The sequence below is a fragment of the Gopherus evgoodei genome, chromosome 3 (genome assembly GCF_007399415.2).
Source record: "Gopherus evgoodei ecotype Sinaloan lineage chromosome 3, rGopEvg1_v1.p, whole genome shotgun sequence".
Taxonomy (NCBI): Eukaryota; Metazoa; Chordata; order Testudines; family Testudinidae; genus Gopherus; species Gopherus evgoodei.
Window position 1 is genome coordinate 196,603,657 of NC_044324.1, and position 25,897 is coordinate 196,629,553.

At 38.3% G+C, this 25,897-nt stretch overlaps 1 protein-coding gene across 4 annotated transcripts in view; it reads right to left on the reverse strand.

Moving 5' to 3' along the window:
* Positions 1-25,897, reverse strand: part of PPP1R21 (protein phosphatase 1 regulatory subunit 21) — an 87,817-nt gene that overhangs the window by 13,876 nt on the left and 48,044 nt on the right. For all 4 annotated transcript variants that reach the window (XM_030557749.1, XM_030557746.1, XM_030557747.1 and 1 more), the window contains 10 exons: positions 22,001-22,102; positions 21,829-21,917; positions 17,873-18,009; positions 16,882-16,974; positions 14,290-14,417; positions 12,131-12,283; positions 10,958-11,050; positions 6,731-6,967; positions 3,093-3,128; positions 1,202-1,318 (listed from right to left, as the gene is read on the reverse strand). In XM_030557749.1, the coding sequence (XP_030413609.1) occupies positions 1,202-1,318; positions 3,093-3,128; positions 6,731-6,967; positions 10,958-11,050; positions 12,131-12,283; positions 14,290-14,417; positions 16,882-16,974; positions 17,873-18,009; positions 21,829-21,917; positions 22,001-22,102 (1,185 nt within the window). The remainder of the gene's footprint in view (positions 1-1,201; positions 1,319-3,092; positions 3,129-6,730; positions 6,968-10,957; positions 11,051-12,130; positions 12,284-14,289; positions 14,418-16,881; positions 16,975-17,872; positions 18,010-21,828; positions 21,918-22,000; positions 22,103-25,897) is intronic.

Genomic DNA, 25,897 nt, shown 5'->3' on the forward strand with positions numbered 1-25,897 from the left:
TATACAGAAATTCACAAGCTAAACAGTGATTTAACATTATCAAACACTAAACTTTCAGGATTTATTTTATAGACAAGCACTTTATATTTTAGACACTATTGCTAGAAAATAATATCTGATCAGAAGGATCTATTAATTTTGTTTAAAGAAAATATAAAAAAAAAAATGAGATCTCAGGATGCCAGGCACATGCACATATTGCTTAAAATGTCAGTGTAGAATGATGGTTCTTTCACATGATCTCATTATCTGCCATACCAATAACACTTGTGTACATTAAAGCTGACAAAGCAAAGCTAACCAAATAGGGGGCATGTTCTGCATGTGTTTCTGGCAAAATTGCTCATCCTACTGAGGAGCATTTATGTGATTCTAAAATTAAACATAACAAATGCTTGAAAACAGTTCTCTGCTTGCAAAGGTCAAGCAAGCCAAATTATACAACAACATTCTCCAATTTCTAGGTGAGAGGTTAGTTCTAGTACTTCATTATCAAATTGCTAAATTCTTTGAAATTATTGTAGTTTGTCACAGTAAACCAGGAGAGTGGAACAGCATGGGGGGCTAGCACCCCTGCAATAGAAATATTATGTTAACTTAGATATGCCAAGGAGGAGGGTGTGTCAAAGCAGGAACCAGAGGGGCTAAAACTGCGGGGCCCAGGATTGGGCTGCGGAGCAGGGAGCAGCTGCTGCAGTGCAGGGATTGGGTTGGGGAGTGGGACCCAGGGAGCTGGATGAGGCCCAGGTAGGAACTCCAGGAACCTCATTTCCAGCCTGGAGCCAGCTTCTCTCCCCTCCTGCCCAAGTCTCAGTATCTCCCCATGCCCAACCCCGCATTAAGCCAAGGACTTAAATTCAGTCCTATACAGTTTGGTAGCTAAAGCCAACAATAAAATAGGTGTATAAGAATAACCTATATCTAGGCCACTTAAAACCAATGTGCTTTCTTATTACCAAATGTAACTGATTAACAAGGGAGGCTGAATATGCAATTATTCAAAATTAAGAAATTGATGCAACACACAGCAAGTACAGCCTTTTATGAACACTACCCCAAAACCAAGGAATAAACTGCAGGAACAAATTATCGGATAGATTTTCCATGGTGTTTTGGTAGGAGCCTGTTCATAACATTTGATCTATAGAAAGTTCAGAAAGGCGTTACTGTTTTCAGTACAGGAGATTGAATGGATGCTCACCTCAGCATGAAAATGTACTGACTTGCTGTCAGCCAGCTGTAGAAGAGACGTAAGTTCTACTATCCTTGCCATATAGTGATTTTTTATCAAGTCTTCACGGGACTTAGCCTCTGGAGCCTGAAGAGTGAGAGCTCATGTGATCAAACAATTAAAAGGACTTTATCTTCACAAGAACTAAAGCCATAACCTAGGTCTTTATACAGGAAAGATTTTTTTTTAAGTGGCAAGTTGTCCAAATGGAATAAACTATTTATATAGCATGTAAAATTTGATTGAGCTTGGCACTTCTTAGAGCACACACATTTATACAATAAAAGCAGTCTTATCAGATATCAGACAACACTATTAACTTGAGTCTTCTGAAAAACAATGATAAAACTCAAGGTTATATTTTATGCAGAGAGTTGAGTAAGTAGTAGAATATAAAACAGTCACAATTTACATTAAATGATTTCTGGCGAGAATGCAAATTCTTGAGGATGACCTACTGTCCCCTTCTCACCACACAATTGTTACCTTGGATTCTCCAGCAAAGACAGAATTCTCAAAGATGGCCACAACATTAGCAGCCCATGGACATTAGGAGCCACATTTTCAAAACTGCATGTGCATTTTCAGAAGACTGATTAAAGAAATCTGACTTTAATTGCAGAAATGCCACACTTTTCTGTAGACAACAATGAATTACCAGCTTTGGACAACTTTCATAACACATTTGCACCCTCTTAAATTTAAGTTTTGAGGTTCACACTATACAGACTTTTATTTTAAAGAATTCTTATACAACTAAGTCACATGGCTAAACATGTCTTTTATAAAGAAGCACTCAGTGCACTTAAACCCCATCTCATCTTCCAACAGCTTTTAGTAACCTTACCAGTCATGTCAACAGAACTGCCCTCTGCAGGATCACAGAGAGGGGAAAACATTGCATCTTAGCCCAAGGTTCATGCTGTGATAAGAAATCCTAACTTTACTTCTTTAGTACCACTAAAACATAACATTTGATGTGACTGCCAGTCATGTTTTATTTGTTCTAATCACCTGTTTAAATAAAGAATAGTATATTTTAGGGCACTTAAAATGCATACTAGAATAGTAAGGAAGAGGTTATCCAGGCAAATTCCCCATAAGCTGGAACTGAAAGACAAAGGAGATAGGAAAGGGAAGGAGTTAGGAAAGGCTTATAAATATGATTTTTTTGCTGCTTCAACCCTCCTTTGATTAATCAATCTGAGGTTTGGAATCCAGATCATGTCACTGAAATACAAATATAGAGCTACATTTTCTAAAGCTACAGAGAACTTGATAATTTAAGAGAGCGCAGCTCACATCTTGTTAAATTTCTTATCTGAACACGTCTGTTGAATAAAATATATGAAGCAGAACTATAAGCTATTGTCAGAGTTAGATCAAATTAGAGAATGAAGTATGGATTACCACCAATAGGTAAGACTGCGAGACTGTCACGGAGGTCACGGATTCCATGACTTTCTGGGAACTCCATGACTTCTGCAGCCTGTCACTGACCGCAGGGCCGCCTGAGCAGCTCGGGCCCCACCAGTAACAGCAGTGGTCCCGGGCTGCCGTCCCCCACCACCAGCGTGAATTTTTGTTTATTGTCCATGACCTGTCCATGACTTTTTAGTAAAAATACCCATCACTAAATCTTAGTCTTACCAATAGGAAATGATAAGTTTCAGATATTCTTAGGGAAAAGTTATTGCGCAAGAATTCATTCTCACCACATTGTACTAAATTACTCCAGGGGTTTCCAAGTAACTGACAGAGTAACTTAATCATGCACAAGTTTTAGCACTTTCTGAATTATACATAGTATAAATCTTTATTACATATAATGAATGATGTGTATCAAATAGTCATAAAGTACCTCTTTGCTGCCAGTAGTCATAGTCAACATTCCAATCTAGAACAAGGGAGAAAATAAAAAACTCAGAACTGTAAAACAAGACTCCACTCCACTGTCACTTTGACACCTAGTTATAAAGAAAAGCAATAAAGTGATTACATTTTTTAAATTAAAAATCTCAGACTGTTACAAGTTGAGGCTTTGCTCATATATGAGCTATTAGTGAAGGTGCAACATTAAACTAACTTTTTATAAGTAAAATTTTCTAATTAAATTAGACCAGAGTATTAGATGCGCAGTGTTTACTAATGTTTCACAGTGAGAATTTACAAATAGTTACAGTATTCAGGATACTTAAGGATTTTTCCCTTTCAGTATAGATAAAGGCTAAACCAAATACTTCTGGAAACCTTGTGTAGAGTTATAAAGCTAGCTGCTGACTAGCCAAGGAACTAATGAATTTTTTTTATTTTTCTTTACACAGACCAAGGATCATGCAAAGAATGATCCCACCTAACATTAGCCAACACTACTGATCAGACTGATTATAGTATCTCTCTCAATTTATTGCAAGAAATAGACAAATAAAGTTCTACTGTACTAAGATACTTCCTTAACGCCTTCTTTTGGTGCCAATGAAGTTCATCTTGAATTTCTTAGACCTCCTATTAAAATCTTTTTCTCTGTGATCTCTCTCATTCAAATAAACTGCCAATGCAATTTGTTGTGTGCAGTGTAGTTGTAACTGTGTCGGAACGAGGATACTAGAGAGACAAGGTAGGTGAAGTATCATCTTTTATTGGACCAGCATCTCGTTTCATAATTACTTCACCTTGGAAGTAGTTTCTCTTCTTCCTAGTCACTAAGTACTCCATATACAACCATTTTTAAACAAACATTAAACCAGGTTTTCCTCTGCAGCACACAAAGTTTTAGGTTTCCTTTTTCACTTCAGTCTGCTTCTGTGTTGTATTCATGACTGAGTCTGTCCACAACTGTAAGTGGAAATTTGTTAAACATACTGCCACAGTTTGGACAGATGTATTTTGCTGTTAACAAGACTGACACTCTGGAAGAGACTGCTGTGGTAGGGTAGGTGGTAAAAATGAAATAAAGTACATTGATGAATATTTTCCAACCAACTATCCATTACCAATTATTTCAATCATCAGCTACTGTTTCCTAGTGATGAGAGTTAAACATTACAAATTATATTTCTAAACTGTTCCCATCTGCTCACTGAGCTAAGCGTTCAAAAGCTAACACAAGCACAAATCTTCATAGGCTTATTCTAGGGTGCAAACACAATTTAGGAGCATACTTTACACAAATGAGGTGGAAGGACAAGGAAAAAATCAGTGAAATTTGTAGTCAGCTATGGAAAGGTAATGCAGAGCTTTTTCCATCTGAGCACAACACAGAGCGTGCATCTGCCTAACTTTTTTTTTTAGAGTAACTTAAGCCTATTTGTTTGTCCTCTCTCCTATTTTGCAGAGCCCTAGCATCTTGGAGGTTGTGCTTTTTTGGGTTTCCCCATAGTTCTGTCCCAACAAAGATGCACCAGGCCTCCATGTCAGATTCCAGAGATGTTCCTAATTGTTACTTTCTGGCAAAGATAAAGATTGGACTTCTAGAGCTAATGTCACACCTTTAAAGAAACTGGAAGGCTCACCGAAATGTTCCTAGAAGCTATAGGCCAAACAAAACTGTGCCTGGAATACATACATTTACTTATTTTGACATGTGATGTTGACATTTGTTTTAAAGGTCATCAGGTTTTAACTTTGAACCTCAAACTCTGTTATTAAATAATTATTTCCCATCCCATTATGACCATCCCTCAATTTCCCACTGTGAAAATTTAAATTGATAAAAATTAAAAAAAAAATTTTTTTAAATCAACTGGTTTTATAAATTATATTTTAAAAAAACCTCCTGAATTGCGTCCCCCGGAAGCAGCATGCAACCACTTTGCCCAACAGTTGTGGAAAATGGAAAAAGGCTACTGTATTCTGGGCTCCTGAGGCTAAAGAAGTGAGTCCAAGATTTACATATGGCTTCTTTGGATGAGGGAACAAGGAGCTGTGAAATCAAGAGAAGAAGCTGAGACACTGAAAAGAAGGAGAGTGTACATTGCTTGTATCCAAAAGACAAAATGGAGAGGGTCAAAAGGAAGAGCGACCAGCTAATAAAAGAATAAATATTTACTGTTATATATGGATATGTGCCACAGGTTGGTTTTACGACTGAGGACAAGGAGGAATTCCAGCTCAAGCTGGACTAAATAAGTGAAATACCACAAGCTGAGTACTTGATTATTGGAGCAGATCTCAATAGACATAGTGGAGAACATAGTGAAGGGTATGACAACTGTCACAGAGAATGAGTCTTTGGAACCACAAAGCTGGTGAGGATACCTTAGGTTTAGCCAGAATCCATGGCCTGATTGTCAAGAGAGGGAGACTTAAGTACATACAAAAGCGGTGCCAACAAGTACCAGATCAATTACTTCCTGATCAGAGGAAGAGATCTTAAAAAAAGATTGTGAAGTGATCAAGCTTTACAAGCTGGTAAAGAAAACATCAAAAACAGTGGATACAGAAGTTAAAGGTCAGGCATCCAAAGCCTTATACACAGACTACTAACAAAGGAAGGGGAAAAAGGATTAGCCAAGATTAAACAAAGGTCTTAAACATAGGACTTGGGAGCCATGAAGCAAGTCAAAGATGAAAACAGAGTACTGATGGAAGACAGTAAAATCATTAGGGAGCTAGCAGCAGTTTTATGTGAAGCTACTCAATGAAAAGAATACAAAAAACCCGTTGAGGGAAATATGAGCAAGCAACAACCTCTCAAGACCTATCACCATGGTGGAGACTTAGACATCACGACACAGTGAAATATGGGAAGGTAGTGGGACTGGACAGTGTATCCACTGAAGCACTTAAAGCATTCGGTCGTGAGAGAGTTGTGGTGATGAACTTCTTCAGCTTAATTCTCCATACTGGAAAAATGCCTAATGAGTAGAGGAAGCGCACATTGTTCCCTATCTTCAAGTCTAAGGGAGATGTGCAAAAATGTAGTAATTACTGACCCACCAACTTAATGAGTCACATGATTAAATGGCTGGAAAGAATTATTGGGAGGGACTGGAGCATAAAGTGACAACCAATTTGGGTTTATGCCAGGAAGGTAAATGATGGATGCAGTGTTTGCAGCCCAAATATTCAACGATGCTTAAGTAGTCTAAAAATATTGTCTACAAGAGAAATGTATTTCAGGCCAACTCTAAGTAAGTTACCTCTTGCAGGATACCAGCTCTCTGTATACTTTTGATTCTGATTTTTAAAGTCAGTTCTTTACATCTCCTACTAATATGACTTTTGTGGACCTATAAGTAATATTAATGAAGCTGCAGAACAAGAGAGGTGTGTCTAAAAAACCCAAAAATACAAAAACCAATCACTAAGGCCTGCATTCTGCAGGAGACATCAGCTGTCAACTTGATTTAGACTCAAAACTACTTTAAATGTAATGTGGATGATGTCATAATTAAAACCTCCAATGATATTGTTCCATTGATCAAACATTACCAAAAAGTTGTTGTTTCCAAGTGTAAAAGATCTTTCCTCCAGCACATTGAGGAAAAAGTCACTTACCAGACTCATTTTTTTAACAGGCTCCCCTGAAGTCTTTTTTATGGATACTTCTTTCTCTTGTTCGGCTGCATTCAGCAAAACAGAATTTTCTGGCATAGGCTCAATCAACTGTCCACTAAGTGAGCTCTTTAGCTTCTGGTTTTCTTTCTCTAACTTAATTTTGGCTAGCTGGGCCTCAAGCATCCAATGTTCCTTTTCCTGTTCCAGTTTTGCAATCTTCTCCAAACTTTGCTGGACCTTAGGAAGGAAAAGTTAACTGTGTTTGAATTGTAGAATGTGAAATGTTGGGAATTAAATTAAGAAATACCTGAAGACATACAGTCTAAGTAAGTGAATGAGATTAGATGGTACAGCAGGTTAATGCCTAAAGGCCCAATGTTCTAGGTTTAATATGCTTCGGTCACAAGTAGAGTGTGTTTAATGGTTTCAATTAGTCCCTACTGCATATCTGCACATCACAACAGTCAGCACAATTGGCAATCTTCCATTAAGGGGGATCCAGAGCTAGAATATCAGAGTAGTTGTAGGTCAGGATTAGAAGAACTGTGTGTGGAAATTCAAACAGCAGCATGCCTGGCTCCAGTCAGCCATTTCACAGCTTAAAGTTTTTCGAGCTCATAACAAACATGCTGCAAAAATAAAGGAATAAACACAATACAAATTAAATTTATGGGCTGCAATGCCTCAAGAGCCATAGAAAAATATTTAGTCTTGGAAAATTCCACACACATTTCATGTAAACTCCTCTTCTTTAGTACATGCTAAACAAGATCTTTTCCATTTATTAAAACCTCATTAACAACCCACTGATTTCTCTGCACTGATCAGGTAGTTAATATCCAGAGCAAGCGTTCTCGAACTTCCTTGCACCACGACCCGCTTCTGACAACAAAAATTACCACAAGACCTCAGGAGGGGGGAACCGAAGCCGGAGCCTGGCCGAACCAGGCTGGGGGATCCAAAGCCAAACCAAGGGCTTCAGCCCTGGGGAAGGGGGACTGTAACCTGAGCCCCACCCATCAGGGCTGAAACCAAACCCTGAGCCCTGCCACCCAGGAATGACGCCCCTGGCAGTGAGGCTCAGTCTTAGGCTTCAGCCCTGGCCCCAGCAAGTGTAATACCAGCCGTGGTGACCCCATTAAAATGGAGTTGCACCCCACTTTGGGGTCCCAACCCACAGTTTGAGAACCGCTGATCTAGAGCGGTTAGCTCTGCTTTAGCTTGGCCCCAGTCTATCCAAACTAGCCGCTACCTAATCCCTAAAGTTTGACATATACTCAGCATACGGATCTCAAGAGAACGAATTAAAACTTTGTTGAGCTTCCTCTTGCCCCAGAGCTTCCAGAGAGCAACTCCAAAGCTTACAGATCCTCGATGACACTTTGTAATTCATTTTTTTCTGCCAGTGACCATTTAAGATTAATAGAATGCATATTTTAAATTCCAGGTAATCAGATAGATACATTTTAAATTAAAAATCCCTTCAGATAAACATACTTCTACATAATCTTACCTCCTGAATGCAGGAATACAATAAGAATGGTAATGCCAAATCAAACACACCATACATCTGAGAATAAGAGCTAAACACACATCTGTGAACTGAAGGAGGACACAGTTGACTGGAAAGTAGTTATGAGAAATAGTACAAAGTTCAAGAGTTCATTTCTTTAAAAAACAGAGCAACAAATGACCAAATTGAACAGGAAATGCAAAATAATGCATACAAGACTAAATTGCATATATTTTGCATTTCTTGCCAAATTAAGTATTCTGTAAAAAATAATCTGATCTCATGTTTATAGTGGAAAATTAGCATAATGCTGCTGTTGAGGTGGCCTATTCTAACGTATTGTGTTATGGGAAAGTGAAACTCCACTCTTTCAGGATACTATTGTTTGGCCGTAATACAGAAAGCTACACTTCACTGTAAACTGAACAAATGGGAAATCTACAATCTAATCTGAAGTCTCAAATTGAGGAGGGCCATTTGTTTTATGAAGTAACCACCCCTCTGATAATTTCTTGTATAACAGTGCAGCATATCATTGTGAGGAATAAGATACTCATCCTGAATCAAAGTATTGTACAGCCCTTTATTTGCTTTGTCAAACGGTTTCAGTTTTTGGTGGTGCAATGATAACATTCTAATTAAAAATGTAACTTCAGATGGGTGATAATTAATTAGGTCAGGGGTCGGCAACCTTTCAGAAGTGCTGTGCCTAATCTTCATTTATACACTCTAATTTAAGGTTTCGCGTGTCAATAATACATTTTAACCTTTTCAGAAGGTCTCTTTCTATAAGTCTATAATATATAACTAAACTATTGTATGTAAAGTAAATAAGGTTTCAGAATGTTTAAGAAGCTTCATTTAAAATTAAAAATTATAAAATGCAGAGTCCCCTGGACTGGTGGCCAGGACCCGGGTAGCATGAGAGCCACTGAAAATCAGTTCACACGCCGCCTTTGGCACCCGTGCCATAGGTTGCCTATCCCTGGATTAGGTTGTCATATCAGTTCTTCCTTCTCAGAAGTGCACGCAAACATCAGTTTAGTGACTGGGCAAAAGTTTCCATCTTTGTAATTTGTGCTAGGCTCAAACCAAATCAAATTCCCTTCTCCATCCTACATTTATAATTCCAGAATGTGGACACAGTGTACTTAGATTTCCAGAAAGTCTTTGACAAGGTCCCTCACCAAAGGCTCTTACGAAAATTAAGTTGTCATGGGATAAAAGGGAAGGCCCTTTCATGGACTGAGAACTGGTTAAAAGATAGGGAACAAAAGTTAAGAATTAATAGTAAATTCTCAGAATGGAGAGGGGTAACTAGTGGTGCTCCCCCAAGGGTCACTCCTTAGACCAATTCCATTCAACTTATTCATAAATGATCTGGAGAAAGGGGTAAAAAGTGAGGTGGCAAAGTTTGCAGATGATACTTAACTGCTCAAGATAGTTAAGACCAAAGCAGACTGTGACGAACTTCAAAAAGATCTCACAAAACTAAGTGATTGGGCAACAAAATGGCAAACAAAATTTAATGTGGATAAGTGTAAAGTAATGCACATTGGAAGAAAAAAAAACCCAACTACACATACAATACGATGGGGGCTAATTTAGCTACAACAAATCAGGAAAAAGATCTTGCAGTCATCGTGGATAGTTCTCTGAAGATGTATACGCAGTGTGCAGAGGCGGTCAAAAAAGCAAACAGGATGTTAGGAATCATTAAAAAGGGGATAGAGGATAAGACAGAGAATATCGTATTGCCCTTATATAAATGAATGGTACGCCCACATCTCGAATACTGCGTACAAATGTGGTTGCCTCATCTCAAAAAAGATATACTGGCACTAGAAAAAGGCAACTAAAATGATTACGGGTTTGGAGAGGGTCCCATATGAGGAGAGATTAAAGAGGCTAGGACTCTTCAGCTTGGAAAAGAGGAGACTAAGGGGGGATATGATAGAGGTATATAAAGTCATGAGTGATGTGGAGAAAGTGCATAAGGAAAAGTTATTTACTTATTCCCATAATACAAGAACTAGGAGTCACCAAATGAAATTAATAGGCAGCAGGTTTAAAACAAATAAAAGGAAGTTCTTCTTCACGCAGTGCACGGTCAACTTGTGGAACTCCTTACTTGGGGAGGTTGTGATGGCTAGGATTATAACAGTGTTATAAAGAGAACTGGATAAATTCATGGAGGCTAAGTCCATTAATGGCTATTAGCCAGGATGGGTAAGGAATGGTGTCCCTAGCCTCTGTTTGTTTGTCAGAGGGTGGAGAAGGATGGCAGGAGAGATCACTTGATCATTACCTGTTAGGTTCATTCCCTCTGGGGCACTTGGCATTGGCCACTATCGGTAGACAGAATACTGGGCTAGATGGACCTTTGGTCTGACCCAGTACAGCCACTCTTATGTTCTAATTCTTTTTACTAAAAGATTATGACTCTTCCTATTACAGAAATAGGAACTAGACATTCAAATGAAGAAGGCTCAAGACAAGTTCTCCCTAATAATAACAGACTTTATAGATCTTGCAGCTAATTATACTTGCTTTACCATTTCTATAATGTCAGCGTTAACAGATACAAAACTGAAATTGTAGATGTATTTATAACACATTAATTTGAGTTAGTCTGTGACCTTTAGACAAAACACTTTTTTCTAATAAAAACAGTGTGCTAACACATATATTTGTCAAAATATATACAAGAATACCTGTTGTGCAAGACCTTCTCTACTTTCTGTGGAACTCAGAAGAACTCTGCGATTGGCCAAAGCCTCTTCATAAGGCACTGAATCTGAATAGGGCTATAACCAAAGAAACAGCAAAAGCTTTCACAGTAAATCCGATTATATGTTGTCGTCCTCCCTGCATCCCCACTGTCCTTGCTAAAGCAAGGTGAAGAGTTCTGCTTTGCATGGTTAAAATTTCTTTCATTTTGCTTCCCTATCTATTAATACAAGCCAGTTGGGTCTCCATGCAAGGCAAAATGATTAGTACAGTACCTGACACTTAGGATACGTTTGAAGTCTGCTTAACTGAGACATTCCCCAAGGAATCAATGTAAGCTTTTTGGGGAGATTTATTGGTGCTTGAATCTTTTGGTTTAGCAGGGTTCATTATTTGCAAAGTACTTTTTCATCCTTCTACACAAATTTTGTGTTTCCATTTTATGCTGTTTTTGTCAATTTGCCTCACTAACAGTTGCTAGTCACTTCAAAGAAATACAGTAAAGTTCATGTTCCACATGTATGTACCTGGCTATTCTTATGGAAAGAATGAACCACATACACAAGTGGCCTACTTTTCTAGCAGCCTTGCAGCTGACCCTACTGGTGAAACTGGGCAAGATCAGAGTTTGCTCTCAACCCAGGGTCCTCTGCCACGCCCACCCCTCAGACAACAGCCTTACAGTAGAACCTCAGAGTTACGAACACCTTGGGAATGGAGCTTGTTCGTAACTTTGAACAAAACATGGTTATTCTTTCAAAAGTTTACAACTGAACATTGACTTAATACAGCTTTGAAACTTTACTATGCAGAAGAAAAATGCTTCCCCTTTATTTCATTTTTTTAGCAGTTTACGTTTAACACAGTAGTGTATTGTATTTGCTTTATTATTTTTGGTCTCTGATGCTGCTCAATTGTGTACTTCCAGTTCCAAATGAGGTGTATGGTTGGTCAGTCCGTAAGGCTGGAGTTTACAACTCTGAGCTTCTACTGTACTATTAAAATGGTTCTGATAACCATTAATTCTTGTTTCATGGGGGAGGAAAGTCCATTCCATATGGCATCCTGATTAAGAGGATTCTATTGTCTAAGGTAACTGAATTAGATACAATCCTTTGCCTTCTCTACTTGAATGTAAATGTTAGCTGAAGACACACCTTTTTTAAAGATTTCATGTAGGCAACTGCTTTCTTCTTGTACTGGAGCATACATTCAGCTGATAGAGGGCTGATGAACTCTGTCCCTCCCTTAGGCCCATAGCTCAATGAAGCCATGAAGTGGTCTAAGTTGTTGCTAAAGAATGAGGCAATCTAGACAGGTCAAGAAAGATTTTTACTTTAAATAGAAAAAAAGTGGCAGAAACAACAAAAGAGCTACTTCAAAAGAGAAATGATAGTCATGGAACTGAAGTTCATAGCAAAATTGCAAGTACAAATTTATTAGGGGCTTTACAAAACTCACATATTGCACAGGCATGAACTAAACAAAGATCATTCACAACTGTACCTGCTCCTCTATTAAGCATGCATCTTTGGCAGTACTGCGATGTATCACAACAGGAGCAAACTAATATGCAAATAGCTTTTTAAAAGTGGATCTGGAAATCTTAGACTATAACAGATCTTTACTAGAGCTGTCAAGCAATTAAAATTAATCGTGATTAATCGCACCATTAAACAGAATACAATTTATTTAATTATGTTTGGAGGTTTTCTACATTTTCAAATATATTAATTTCAAATTGTAACAGAATACAAAGTGTACAGCACTCACTTTATATTTTTTTTTACAAGTATTTGCACCTTAAAAAAACAAAAGAAATAGTACTTTTCAATTCAGCTAATACCAGTACTGTAATGCAATCTCTATTATGAAAGTTGAACTTACAAATGTAGAATTATGTACAAAAAACTACATTCAAAAATAAAACAATGTAAAATTTTAGACTCTGCAAGTTCACTTTGTCCTACTTCTTGTTCAGCCAATTGCTCAAACAAGTTTGTTTACATTTTCCAGAAATAATTCTGCCCATTTCTTGTTTACAATGTCACCTGAAAGTGAGAACAGGTGTTCTCATGGCATTGTTGTAGTTGGCGTCGCAAGATATTTATATGCCAGATGCACTACAGATTCATGTGTCTCTTCATCTTCAACTACCAGTCCACAGGACATGCCGATGATGTTTTCTACTTGATAACAATCCAAAATAATGTGGACTGACGTGTTCATTTTCATTATTTGAGTCAGATGTCACCAGCAGAAGTTTGATTTTCTTTTTTGGTGGTTCAGGTTCTGTAGTTTCTGCATCAGAATTTTTCTCTTTTAAGACTTCTGAAAGCATGTTCCACACCTCATCCCTCAGATTTTGGAAGGCATTTCAGATTCTTAAATTTTGTGTCAAGTTCTGTAGCTATCTTTCGAAATCTCACATTAGTACCTTCTTTGCGTTTTGTCAAATCTGCAGCGAAAGTGTTCTTAAAATGAACAACACGTGCTGGATCATCATCCAAGACTGCTATAACATGAAATATATGACAGAGCGGGGCTAAAGCAAAGCAAGGGACATACAGTTCTTCCCCGAGGAGTTCAGTCACCAATTCAATTAATGCTTTTTTTTTTTTTTAAAAAAAAGCATTGAAGCATGTCCTCTGGAATGGCGGCTAGAGCACAAAAGGGCATACAAATGTTTAGCATATCTGGCATGCAAATACCTTGCAATGCCAGCCACAAAAGTGCCAAGCAAATGCCTGTTCTCACTTTCTGGCGACATTGTAAATAAGAAGGCGGCAGCATTATCTCCTGTAAATGTAAACAAACTTGTTTGTCTCAGCAACTGGCTGAACAAGAAGTAGGACTGAGTGGACTTGTAGGCTCTGAAGTTTTACAATCTTATTTCTGAGTGCAGTTATGTAACAACAACAAAAAGTTGCACTTTCATAACAAAGATTGCACTACAGTACTTATATGAGGTGAATTGAAAAATACCATCTCTTTTGTTTTTCATTTTACAGTGCAAATATTTGTAATAAAAAATATACACACTGATTTCAATTACAGTACAGAATACAAAATCTATGAAAATGCAGAGAAAACATCCAAAATATTTAATAAATTTCTATAGCTAGTCTATTGTTTATAGTGCAATTAAAACTGTGATTAATTTTTTTAACTGAGATTAATCGACATCCTTAATCTTTACATACTTTGTGGTATCCTGAGATCTTTATACATGAGTTAGATCTTTGAGAAAAGTGAGAGATTTTAAACTCTAATCTAGGTTGACACCATTAGATTTTGGCTAGGAAACATAAATTACCTTGCCTGCTCCATTTGTTAAAGCCACTACTGAGGACAAGATGCAGTCATTTGTTGTTATAAGTTTCTGTGTGGCTGTTGGAAGCTCGTGTTCTAAGGCAGCTTTCTGACTGTAGTGTTTGGAAACTTCTAAATGAAAACAATTACATTGTGTTAATTGTCTACATACTACATTATATTCTTTCCTATACCCACCCCCTCAATTGCTGTCAATTAAGAGCTAGTGGATGCTGGACACTTCTGAAAATCTGAGCCTAAATGAATTGCTCAAGGTTGCAGCAGCTCACAAGCACTAGAAAGAGGGATTGTTGTGACAAGTCTGTGCTATGAAAAAAAATACATGCTAGAAAAGACTCTTCCGACTGACATCTGCCTACTTTTTATGAACTATGATATGGAAAGTAGAAGAAACACAAAACATCTCAGTAGCTTTTTACCATCCTAATGGTGCAACAATTTCTCCTCCTCTTTGTGGTTATTTTTATTCAGCAAGGAATCTTCATGTTAGTCTCTTTCAATAACATATCCTCTGGTTCCCAGTAAACCTACTGTGTTTGTCATGCTTCAGTGATAATTTGTCCATTTTGTAAGGGTGTATTTAAAACAAAAATAAAATTAAGATTGAACTAATGATCTCCAGTAGAACCAATTTTTATGAACATGAACCGCAGTATGTAGTAAACTGCAGTAATACTGCTAACAGACTGAACGGAAATCTCATTGACAATTACAGAATGTTAATATTTATACAGCTGACTAGAGTTACAGTATAAAAATAAGTCAACTAAATTTACCCTTCTTTAGCACCAAAAATCTCAATAGTCTTGGTTCTAGAAAGAGTTCTAACAACGGTTAGCATTTTGTAAAGACATTTTAAAATAATCTGAATTAACCCCCCCCCCCAAATTAGTAACCAACTAACACTAATTAAGTCAAATACAATACAGTTTGTTTGCACAATACAGCGATGTCTTCTATACATCATTAAATTAAAACTTCTGTGAAAAAGTCAGCAGGGAAGTGTCAAAGCTGAGCAGCTCTCAAGTTTCTCATTTATTATACATATTCTAGTTCAGAGAAAATCCTCAGCCCCATCCCCTCCATGGAGAAAACTGTCAGGAAAATTCCAGTATCTGATGGTTGAGACTCTCCATCAGCTGTGATGTTTATGACGGTGGGCATGCACATACATTTCACAGGGGAGTGGATGGGGGGGAAGCAGTAGATATGGCATATCTTGACTTTAGTAAAGCTTTTCCTACAGTCTCGTATGACTTTCTCATAAACAAACTAGGGAAATGCAACCTAAACGGAGCTACTATAAGGTGGATGCAAAACTGGTTGGAAAACTGTTCACAGAGAATAGTTATCAGTGGCTCACAGTTATGCTGGAAGGGCATAACAGGGATGCTGGAGCCCCACAGGGATCAGTTCTGGGTCCAGTTCTGTTCAATATCCCATCAATGATTTAGATAATGGAATAGAGAGTACACTTATAAAGTTTGTGGATGATACCAAGCTGGGAGGGGTTGCAAGTGCTTTGGACGATAGGATTAAAATTCAAAATGATCTGGACAAACTGGAGAAATGGTCTGAAGTAAATGGGATGAAATTCAATAAGGACTCCAGTACTCCATTTAGGAAGGAAAAATCAGTTGCACACATACAAAATGGGAAATGACTGCCTAGGAAGGAGTTACTGCGGAAAGGGATCTGGGGGTCATAGTGGACCACAAACTAAATATGAATCAACAATGTAACACTGTTGCAAAAAAAAAAGGGAACATCATTCTGGGATTTATTAGAAGAGCAACAAAAGTGATTAAAAGTGTAGAAAACTTAACCTATGAGGGAAGATTGAAAAAAAATGGATTTGTTTAGTCTGGAACAGAGAAGACTAAAAAGGGACATAACACGTTTCAAGTACATAAAAGCTTGTTACAAGGAGGAGGGAGAAGAATTGTTCTTAACCTCTGAGGATAGGACAAGCAGCAATGGGCTTAAATAGCAGCAGGGGAGGTTTAAGTTGGACATTAGGAAAACTTCCTCTCAGGGTGGTTAAGCACTGGAATAAATCCTCTAGGGAGGTTGTGGAATCTCCATCATTGGAGATTTTTAAGATAAAGTTAGACAAACACTTGTCAGAGATGGTCTAGATAATACTTAGTCCTTCCTTGAGTGCAGGGTACTAGATGACCTCTCAAGGTCCTTTCCAGTCCTATGATTATAGAATGTACATTTCATTGTCCTTCCACTCTACATGTCAGTTTCAGTAGAGTGAGCAGAGCACTGAAACCAGAAGAATCCTGCTCTCTGAAGCACTCAGAGCAGTATTATCATCTATTTTAATACCCAGCCTACTCACCAGAATGAAGGTGACAGCCAGAAAAGTGGAGGCACCACAATACATATACACAAACCTGCAAACTAAAATTATGTTGGGTGGTCTAATTTTAGGTCTTTCAACCTTTAACATAACCCTTTACAAGCTAAATTACTGAATGTATATATACTTAGCCTTACTTTCAAAATCAAGCATTCAATAATTAAGATATAGCCCATTTTAAATTGCTTACCCCTCATTTATTCTCACCTTTCATAACATTATGAAATCCATGAAGACCTGCAGCAATGTGTGTGAATACTGAACTGTAATTTGTCCGAAGCAGGCCTTCTGGTCTTATACCTAAAAACCATGCAAGAAAGTTGACAAATCTATATTCAATGATCAATTTAAAAAATATATCAAACTCTGAAAGTATCTGGTTTCTGAATGGTGGAAATATTTGCAGGTTTTATCTTTTGCACTGAGGCAGCAAGACTTGTTAACTGAACTTGACCCATAATTATTAATGAAATCTTTTTTTAAAAAAATTGTATTTTGCTAACACAAGCAAGTCAGACTTCTAAACTTTTTAGATTTTGCTCAAACACTGCAATTACACCAGAGTATTTTGGTTTGGAAAAATCAATTCAACATGTAGTATGAAATCTACCCAGTTGTTGCAATATCCTTTACTACCCAAGATAATGGTTATTTTTACCAGAAGCCTTTTTTTCCCCCCTCTCTAAATGTTAGGGTCAATCCAGTGATCAATTACACCTCATTTGCTGCTTCTTTTACTTTGCTACTATATATTTCAATGTTTATTTTACAGCATTAAACTGATTTTTAAGTGATTTTTTGTGTTTCACTTACATACCACTATAGTAAGAAAGATACCTTATAAATTTCTTTGGGCTGTATTTGTGTGAGGTGTAGGGGGAAGTTGTTTGTTTTGGTGGTGATGAGGAAGTGCTAGAAGGTTCTGACCTAATAATTGAAGATTGAATACTCTCATACCAGCTTAAAAAGCTACAGAAGATATAAAGGAACAAGTGATTATACTACAAAAGTTAATGGCCCATTTCATCTTTTTTCTACAAACAGCATTTAACGTGTAACACCTATCGCTTAGCCAGTGCACTTTGTCGTCCCCCTAAGACTTATTTTTTTGTTTCATATTTGCATATGGTTGGTTCAAAACCAGGAAGCATTAGCATCCTTTATATTCGAACAGATTGGAGCCATAATGGACACTTACTTGGTAAGACAATAAGACTAATATATACATGTAACTTCTCAAAGACTGCAGTAATCTTCTTCATATCGTTGTGGAGCTCCAGATTCCTGGCTCTTAAAGCAGCTGTGCAAAGAGAAGATTCACACTCTTCTTCCAAACTAGGAATATATGAATTTATTTTTAAAGTGAATATGTTGCCAAACAAATGCAAAATTTTCATAATCAACAGGATAAACATCTCTGCTGCTGTTTAAATTCTGAGTCAGAGAAGCAACAAGAAAAGGGGCTGAGAATTTTATTTCTTTATAAGAACATAGAAAGGGCCATAGTGGGTCAGACCAATGGTCCATCCAGCCCAGTACCCTGTCTTCCAACAGCGGCCAATGCCACATGCTTCAGAGGGAATGAACAGAATAGGGCACTTAAGTGATCCATCCCCTCTCACCCAGTCCCAGCTTCTGGCAGTCAGAGGTTTAGGGACACCCAGAGCCTGGGATTGCATCCCTGACCACCGTGGCTAACAACCATTGATGGATCTATCCTCCACAAACTTATCTAATTCTTTTTGTGAATCCAGTTATACTTTTGGCCTTCACAACATTCTCTGGCAACAAGTTCCATAAGTTGACCGTGTGTTGTGTGAAGAAGTACTTCCTTGTGTTTGTTTTAAACCTGCTGCCTATTAATTTCATTGGGCGATTCCCCCCCCGCCCCCCCAGTTCTTGTGTTACACAGAGGTAAAACACTTGCTTGTTTACTCTCTCCACACCATTCATGATTTTGTAAAAACTTCCATCATATCCCCTTCTTAGTTGTCTCTTTTCTAAGCTAACCATTCCAAGTCTTTTTAAATCTCTCCTCATATGGAATCTGTTCCATACCCTAATAATTTTTGTTCCTCTTCTCTAGATCTTTTTCAATTCTAATATATCTTTTTTGTGATGGGTTGACCAGAACTGTATGCAGTATTCAAGGCATGGGCAAACAGGGATTTATAAAGTGTCATATTTTCTTATTATTGATACCCTTCCTAATGGTTCCTAACATTGCTAGTTTTTTTTTTTTTTTTGGGGGGGGGGTTGATTGCTGCTGCACACTGAGCAGATGTTTTTTGACAAGTATCCACAATGACTCCAAGTTCTCTTTCCTGAAGGGGTCTAAATTAGTTACCACCACTTATTTTGTAGGCATAGCTGGGATTATGTTTTCCAATGTGCATTACTTTGGATTTCTCAACACTGAATTTCATCTGCCATTTTGTCAAATCCCTTTGTAACTCTTCGCAGTTAGCTTTGGACTTAACTATCTGGAGTAATTTTGTATCATAAAATTTTGCCACCTCTCTGCTTACCCCCTTTTCCAGGTATCTTTATGAATATGTTGATTAGCACTGGTCCCATTGTTAGGCCTGAATAAAGATATTGCAGACAAAACCAGGTATGCCAACCTGACCAAAGTCAGGCTAACAAAGGTTTGTGGGTAATCCCTAAGTAAAAAACACTAAAAAGCAGCAGCATGTCTCACAAGCACTAAAAAAAAGTAAAATAAAAAAAAAGCTGCATTCCTGGCATAGTACCAAATGTGCTGTGTTCGGGCAGCTCCTTCGAAAAACTAATAAAAGTCCTAGTTTCCCAGCCTCCTTGTTTTCACTCCCTGGTTTTGTTCTTTGTTTGTTTTTAACTCCCCTACATGTCTAACTTTAGGCATGCAAGTATACTAAAGGTGTCTAGTTTCTAGTTGTTAAAAAAAGGGGGTGGGTTGCTCCAGTAAATAATTTATGACGTGACAGAACTGTCTATATAGGCTTATACTAAAATGTAAAAAGCAGGCTGGTTCTCTCTAAAAACAAGCTGCTCTCTATTAATACGTGCACTTATCAATAAAAAGCTTTTGATCGGACCTTGCTAGTGTTGCCTGTCTCTCCCACGGTCAAACAACAAACTTTGCCGTCTGGTTAAAGTCCCTAACACCAGTACAGATCCTTGGGGAAGCCCGCTATTTACCTCTCTCCATTGTGAAAACTGACCATTTATTTCTAACTCTTGTTTCTTATGTTTTAATAGTCACTGATCATTGAGAGGACCTTCCCTCTTATCTCATGACTGCGCACTTTGCTCAAGAACCTTTGGTATGCGACCTTATCAAAGCTTTCTGAAAGTCCAAGTACACCATATCAACTAGATCATTCCTGTCCACATTCTTGTTGACACCCTCAAAGAATCCTGATAGATTGATGAGGCATGATTTCACTTTACAAGGGCTGCGTTGATCTTCTGCAGTATATGGCTCAACTAGAAGTACTTTAGACAATTTTAGATTATTCACAACCTATGAATAATGGAAAAAAATATGTTTTTCTACTTCCAATACCCATCATACTGATGCTTCATTTTCTTTGCTATTAATGACTTATTTGTAGTATCTTAGCATCTAGTAGCCTCAGGAATGGACCAGGACCCCACTGAGCTAGGCAATGTACAAACAGAATAGAGACAGTCCTGCCACAAAGGTCTTATAATCTAAAGTATAAAATAAGAGAGAACAGATGGATACAGACAGATAGGGGAGTAGAATCATAGAATATTAGCGTTGGAAGAGACCTCAGGAGATCATTGAGTCCAATCCCCTGCTCAAAGCAGGACCAACACCAACTAAATCATCCCAGCCAAGGCTTCGTCACGCTGGGCCTTAAAAACCTCTAAGGATGGAGATTCCACCACCTCCCTAGGTAACCCATTCCAGTGCTTCACCACCCTCCTAATGAAATAGTGTTTCCTAATATCCAACCTAGACCTCCTGCACTGCAAGTTGGGACCATTGCTTCTTGTTCTGTCATCTGCCACCACCGAGAACAGCTCAGCTCCATCCTTTTTGGAACCCCCCCTTCAGGTAGTTGAAGGCTGCTAGCAAATACCCCCTCCCCCTTCTCTTCTGTAGACTAAATAACCCCAGTTCCCTCAGCCTCTCCTCGTAAATCACATGCCCCAGCTCCCTGATCATTTTTGCTGCCCTCTGTGGGACACTCTCCAATTTGTCCACATCCCTTCTGTAGTGGGGGGACCAAAAATGGACACAATACTCCAGGTGTGGCCGAATAGAGGGGAATAATCACTTGTCTTGATCTCCTGGCAAGGCTCCTGCTAATACAACCCGATATGCCATTGGCCTTCTTGACAATGAGGTCACATTGCTGACTCATATCCAGCTTCTGGAGTACAAGGAAACAATGAGAAAATGCATTATCAGGAAGACAAATTACAGAATTATCAGCAGAGCAAGGACTGTCCTATCGAGTTGAAGATAATCCCATCTGTCCCTTCCCTATCCCACACAGTGATCAGGGATTTTTGGGGGGAGGGGATGGGGGTAGGACAAGAACTCTCTCTCCTTCCACACCTCCTAGCCCATACCTCAATTTTGAATATTATTTTGAAGGCACAATCCACCTCCTTCCAACCCACCCAATGGGGCAGAAAATAAGATCTGCACAGGAGTAAGGAGAGAAAGACGACAACCTGCAAAGGGGACAGGCATGTGGCTTTGTTTTACGGGTGCAAATTCAAAGATGCCATAAGTATTCCATGACAAACATCCAAGCCTCGGGCAGACCCAGGAAATCAATGATTTCAGTAAATGACCTCACAAAGTTGCCAAATGTCATGGATTGATCACAAGATTCACAATATCTGTTATTTTTCCTCAAACTCACAGTGACTGCGACCATGAGAACTTCAGCTTTCTTTTTTCAAATGTAAGTTTCTAGGCCTCATGGTTGCAGGCAAAACATGGCAAGTGTGTCCCAAATGCTGTCTACTGCCTCAAAAGCCAGAAAGCACAGAAAACCCTAAAATATATATATTTTTAAATCTCGTGTTTAAATCAATTGCATGGTGTTTTGAGGGTGGGCTGATGACTTTTGAGGAGTTGGGGTTGGTAATACAAGCTAGAACTCTTAACAGATTTCAAGAGGAAAATACCTTTTTAACTGATAAGGAAGAATCTTCCTGAGAAAACATGTGTAGGAAGTTAAATGTTCAGAAAAGACCTTCAATTTCACAGTTGTTTCCTAAGGAAAAGATAACCAGATTTAAGAGCTATTTGCACAGTAATTTATTTTTCATCAGGAAAAAATATGATCAAAAATATTACCAGCACAGTCACAGTATCTTCTGTAATACTCTCAAACAAGTGAAGCATTCCTTCCTCCAGAGGGCGAACATAGGATGCATTTTCATGAAGATACTGTGAGAACTGAATACAAAGAGATTTAAGTGGCACTTGCTAGAAAAGATTACAAACTACTCAAAGCTGACAGATGAATATTTCACCTTAATATAGCACTTTTCATTGTGAAGGATCCCAAAGTGCTTCACAGAAGGTATACACCCCTACTGATGGGCAGCCATCTCTGAAAGGCACCAGACCCCTGCACTATTTTGGGGAGGAAAAGCCACTGAAATCAAATTCTGGTCAGGGATACTGGAGCAAACCCCTCAGAAAAGGAAATTGGAATTTTTTATGGCTATGCACAGTAGCCAGAACCTCTATCTCCCTAAAGCTCACTTACAGAAAACTAATGAGCTGCCTTAAAAGTAAAGCTTCATTAAGAACCCTTTAAAAAAAAAGGGTTATAACTTTCTCTTCCAAAAAGGTCTACTTTAGAACAATCGTGCTTTTAAGATGTGCATTCCTATTAAGTTATGAACCCATGATGATGCATAAAAATAACACTGGCTTTCAACTGTAGTGACAACACAGAATTTTGATGCAATTTATTCTACAAATTCTGACTGAAGCCATAATAATTCAGAGTAAACTACCCTCCCCCCTCCAAATAAAAGGATTTGGCTTCATTTACTCACAGGTATTATTTATACTGCAGTAGCATCTAGAAGCCCCTACCAGATATATTGTAAGGACCCTACAAAAATGAAAGTGTGATGCGATGTAATCTAATGTTAACAAAAAAGGATTAAACAAAGGGAGACTGGTAAATCTAAGGATGTTGAAGTACCACAAGCAGAATGTTCTCGAGTTTTATTGTCAGGACTTTGAGCTTTCTGGTTTGATGCTGAATACACAAAGAAAAAAAGTAATACTTGAACCTAGAACTATCCACATCTACTCTGAAAGTTTAGGAATAGCTTGAAAGTGCCAGACAAAACCTGGAGTTGGGAGAAAATACATCAGTACAAGCGTGCTAACCCACTTCATGACACTAACGTTATGAGAACTCCACAGCACAGAGGGGGACATTTTTGGACAATTCAGTGGAGAAACTGAGATCATACTTGTCAAGCAGATAGATAATAAAAGAAAGCTTCAGGAGAAGCTTTGACATGAGATACTGAACTGTTGGGAGAGTCACAGAGGAAGAACTGGAAACAAGAGTGTATTGCAACAATTAGACCACGAAAGGGTGAGAATAAGACCAGGTCACAGAAAAGGCTCAGAGGACAGAAAAAAAAAACCATACAAAAAACCCAAACACCTAAACTACTGGATCAGAGACTCTATTAGAAACTGAAGGATCAAATAGCAGCAGTGATTTATCAGTTTGTGCCACGTGGAGGCACCTTTCCCTGCTAACAACGATTTCCAAAAGTGTTGACGAAGACGAATCTCTATCAAGAGGGGCCAACTCTTCACTAAGAAATCGGATTTTATTCATTTAAAGTTTCCATTTGTGACTCATGGCTAGAAAGGGTTAAATATCCTGCAAAATAAGTAACCCACAGAAGACATGTGGGGAGATAATGATTGTGTTTTTGTGTATTTACATATGTATGAGTAGGGTGGACAATGTAATCAATAGTCCCTGTCTATGCTGTATTCTGATAATTCAGAGGTCAAAAGAAGATCCTATCATTTAAATTATTTGTAAACGCGAGATATCATGGTATTCATCTCTCTTTGGAATGTACTATGAATGGTGGAGGAACAAGCAAATGGCCTTATGTTAATTCCTATAGCTAAGTACCCATGATGGACATCCTTCAGAGTCATCCTAATTACCTTTTGTTCCCTGAGGAACTCCCAACTTACCAAAGAGGACATGAAATTGTATAAAAGATCCTAGGGTCCTGATTCTGTCATCTCAGATCTGCTTATACTTCATCAGGGGAAGTCTGAATCACAAGACTGAGGTCTCAAGTTATGCTGGTATGCCTGAATATGAGATTTGGACATTGGACTATAACTTATGAACTGAATTTTAAAGGAACTCTTTGCAACTATGAAACTCACCATCTCTGCTATGAATCTGAACCTCAATAGACTGAACTCATGTTTTTATGTATATTGACCTTTTAACCATACTCCCTCTCTTTTAATAAATTTTAGTTTAGTTAATAAGAATTGGCTGTAGCGTGTATTTGGGAAAGATCTGAAACACTCTAACCTGGGCGGTACTGTGTCCGATCCTTTGGGATTGGTAGAACCTGTTCTTTTATATGATGAAATAAGATTTACAGACATTTTCATCATATTTGCTGTGGGTACCTGGATGGGAGCCCGAGGCTGGATCACTTTAAGGGAACTGTGTTGTTTGGACTTCTGAGTAACCAGTAAAGTAATAAAGAAGCTATGTGTGCTGGTTTGGTGAATCTAAGTATTGGAATATCCACCAGCTTTTTGGGGATTATCTGCCTCATTCTTTGCAGTTCACCGTAATTGAGTGACCACAGCTGGCTCCCCACTAGGACCTCGGTCACAGCATTGCAGTAGTATCCAGAGGTGCCAATTGTGAACAGTTTGAGATAGTTTGCATCGCCATTGCCCACGCCATGTCTGTTCTGTGGATAAAATATAATATCAGGCTTCATAACTGCCCAGCTGGATACTTACACAACTACAAAATTCACTTAAATTGAATTATGCAGATCTGCCCTGCACAGCAATTTTAGACAAAGGGCTACTGTGAAATGCAATTTTGTGTTTTGATGATTTTCAAACCAAATGTGTTCAATTCACAAGTAAAAATGAGTTTCTTTTCCAATAGCCAGCTCTACAAATTCACTATGGATTCAGAGTCAAGCTGGGTCATATCTGCCATCATACCACCTCCAAGGAAAGTTCTGTGGGGCACTAAGCCCCCAAAGACACCAGTATAGTGTCTTGGTCTTCAATGTGTTTGCATAGGTGTAAGTGATTGGAATGTCAACAATTCTTGGGATGTAGAAGACCAGGTACAAACAGCGTACACAATTCAGCTGTGTTGCCTCTGCAGTGCTAGAATGATTTGCAAAAAGGAAGAATTTGTCATTTAAGTCAGTAGATATGGCTCTGAACATACAAAGGGACCAGATCTATATAAGATTGTGCTGTTACTGCACAGTCACTTTTCAGAGTACAACTGCACTTTGGAAGTTAAAATTAACACTGCACTATACATAGAGGAATGCAAGTAAATCAGATGTTTAAAGTGTCTGACTTTTTAATCAATTTTCTGTTCTGTTCCTGAAATCTACCACAGAACCAATTACTAAAAAGTTAATTCTTGTAGCTCAAAGTGCAGAGCTACTTAATTAATAGTACTAGCAACAGTATTAGAGACCTTGAGAGTGGAGAAGTTGATAACTTTTAGCTTAGTACCCAAGCTAAATAATTTGGAATATATTAGAAGTCCAAACCATTAAATAAGAAGGCTAAAGAATGGAAAAGCCTTCCACAATTACAGTAGCCAAAAGTAAACTGGGTTGTCCAACAATTTAAGTGCTATTCTGGGCACTGAAAGTCTAGATCCAACATCTCAGAGCAGTGACAGCTCTGGGTTACAGCAAAGTGCGGGTAGACAAAGTTCTTTTCTAAGCTTTATCCCACAGAAAGAAACAGGCAATCACATGGAATACGCTCAACAACTCTGAACAATTTATTATGCTGTAGGAAAAGATTTCATTGCAGGTAGTATTAATTGTTTCCGTACAACCCCTTCCACCTAAGGGCTAGCCTGCCATGGCAGCGCTTTAATGTGGCTTGTGTGGTCATGGCACGATTTAAAAAAAAAAAACCACCTCCATGAGGGGCACTGTCTACACTGGCACTTTG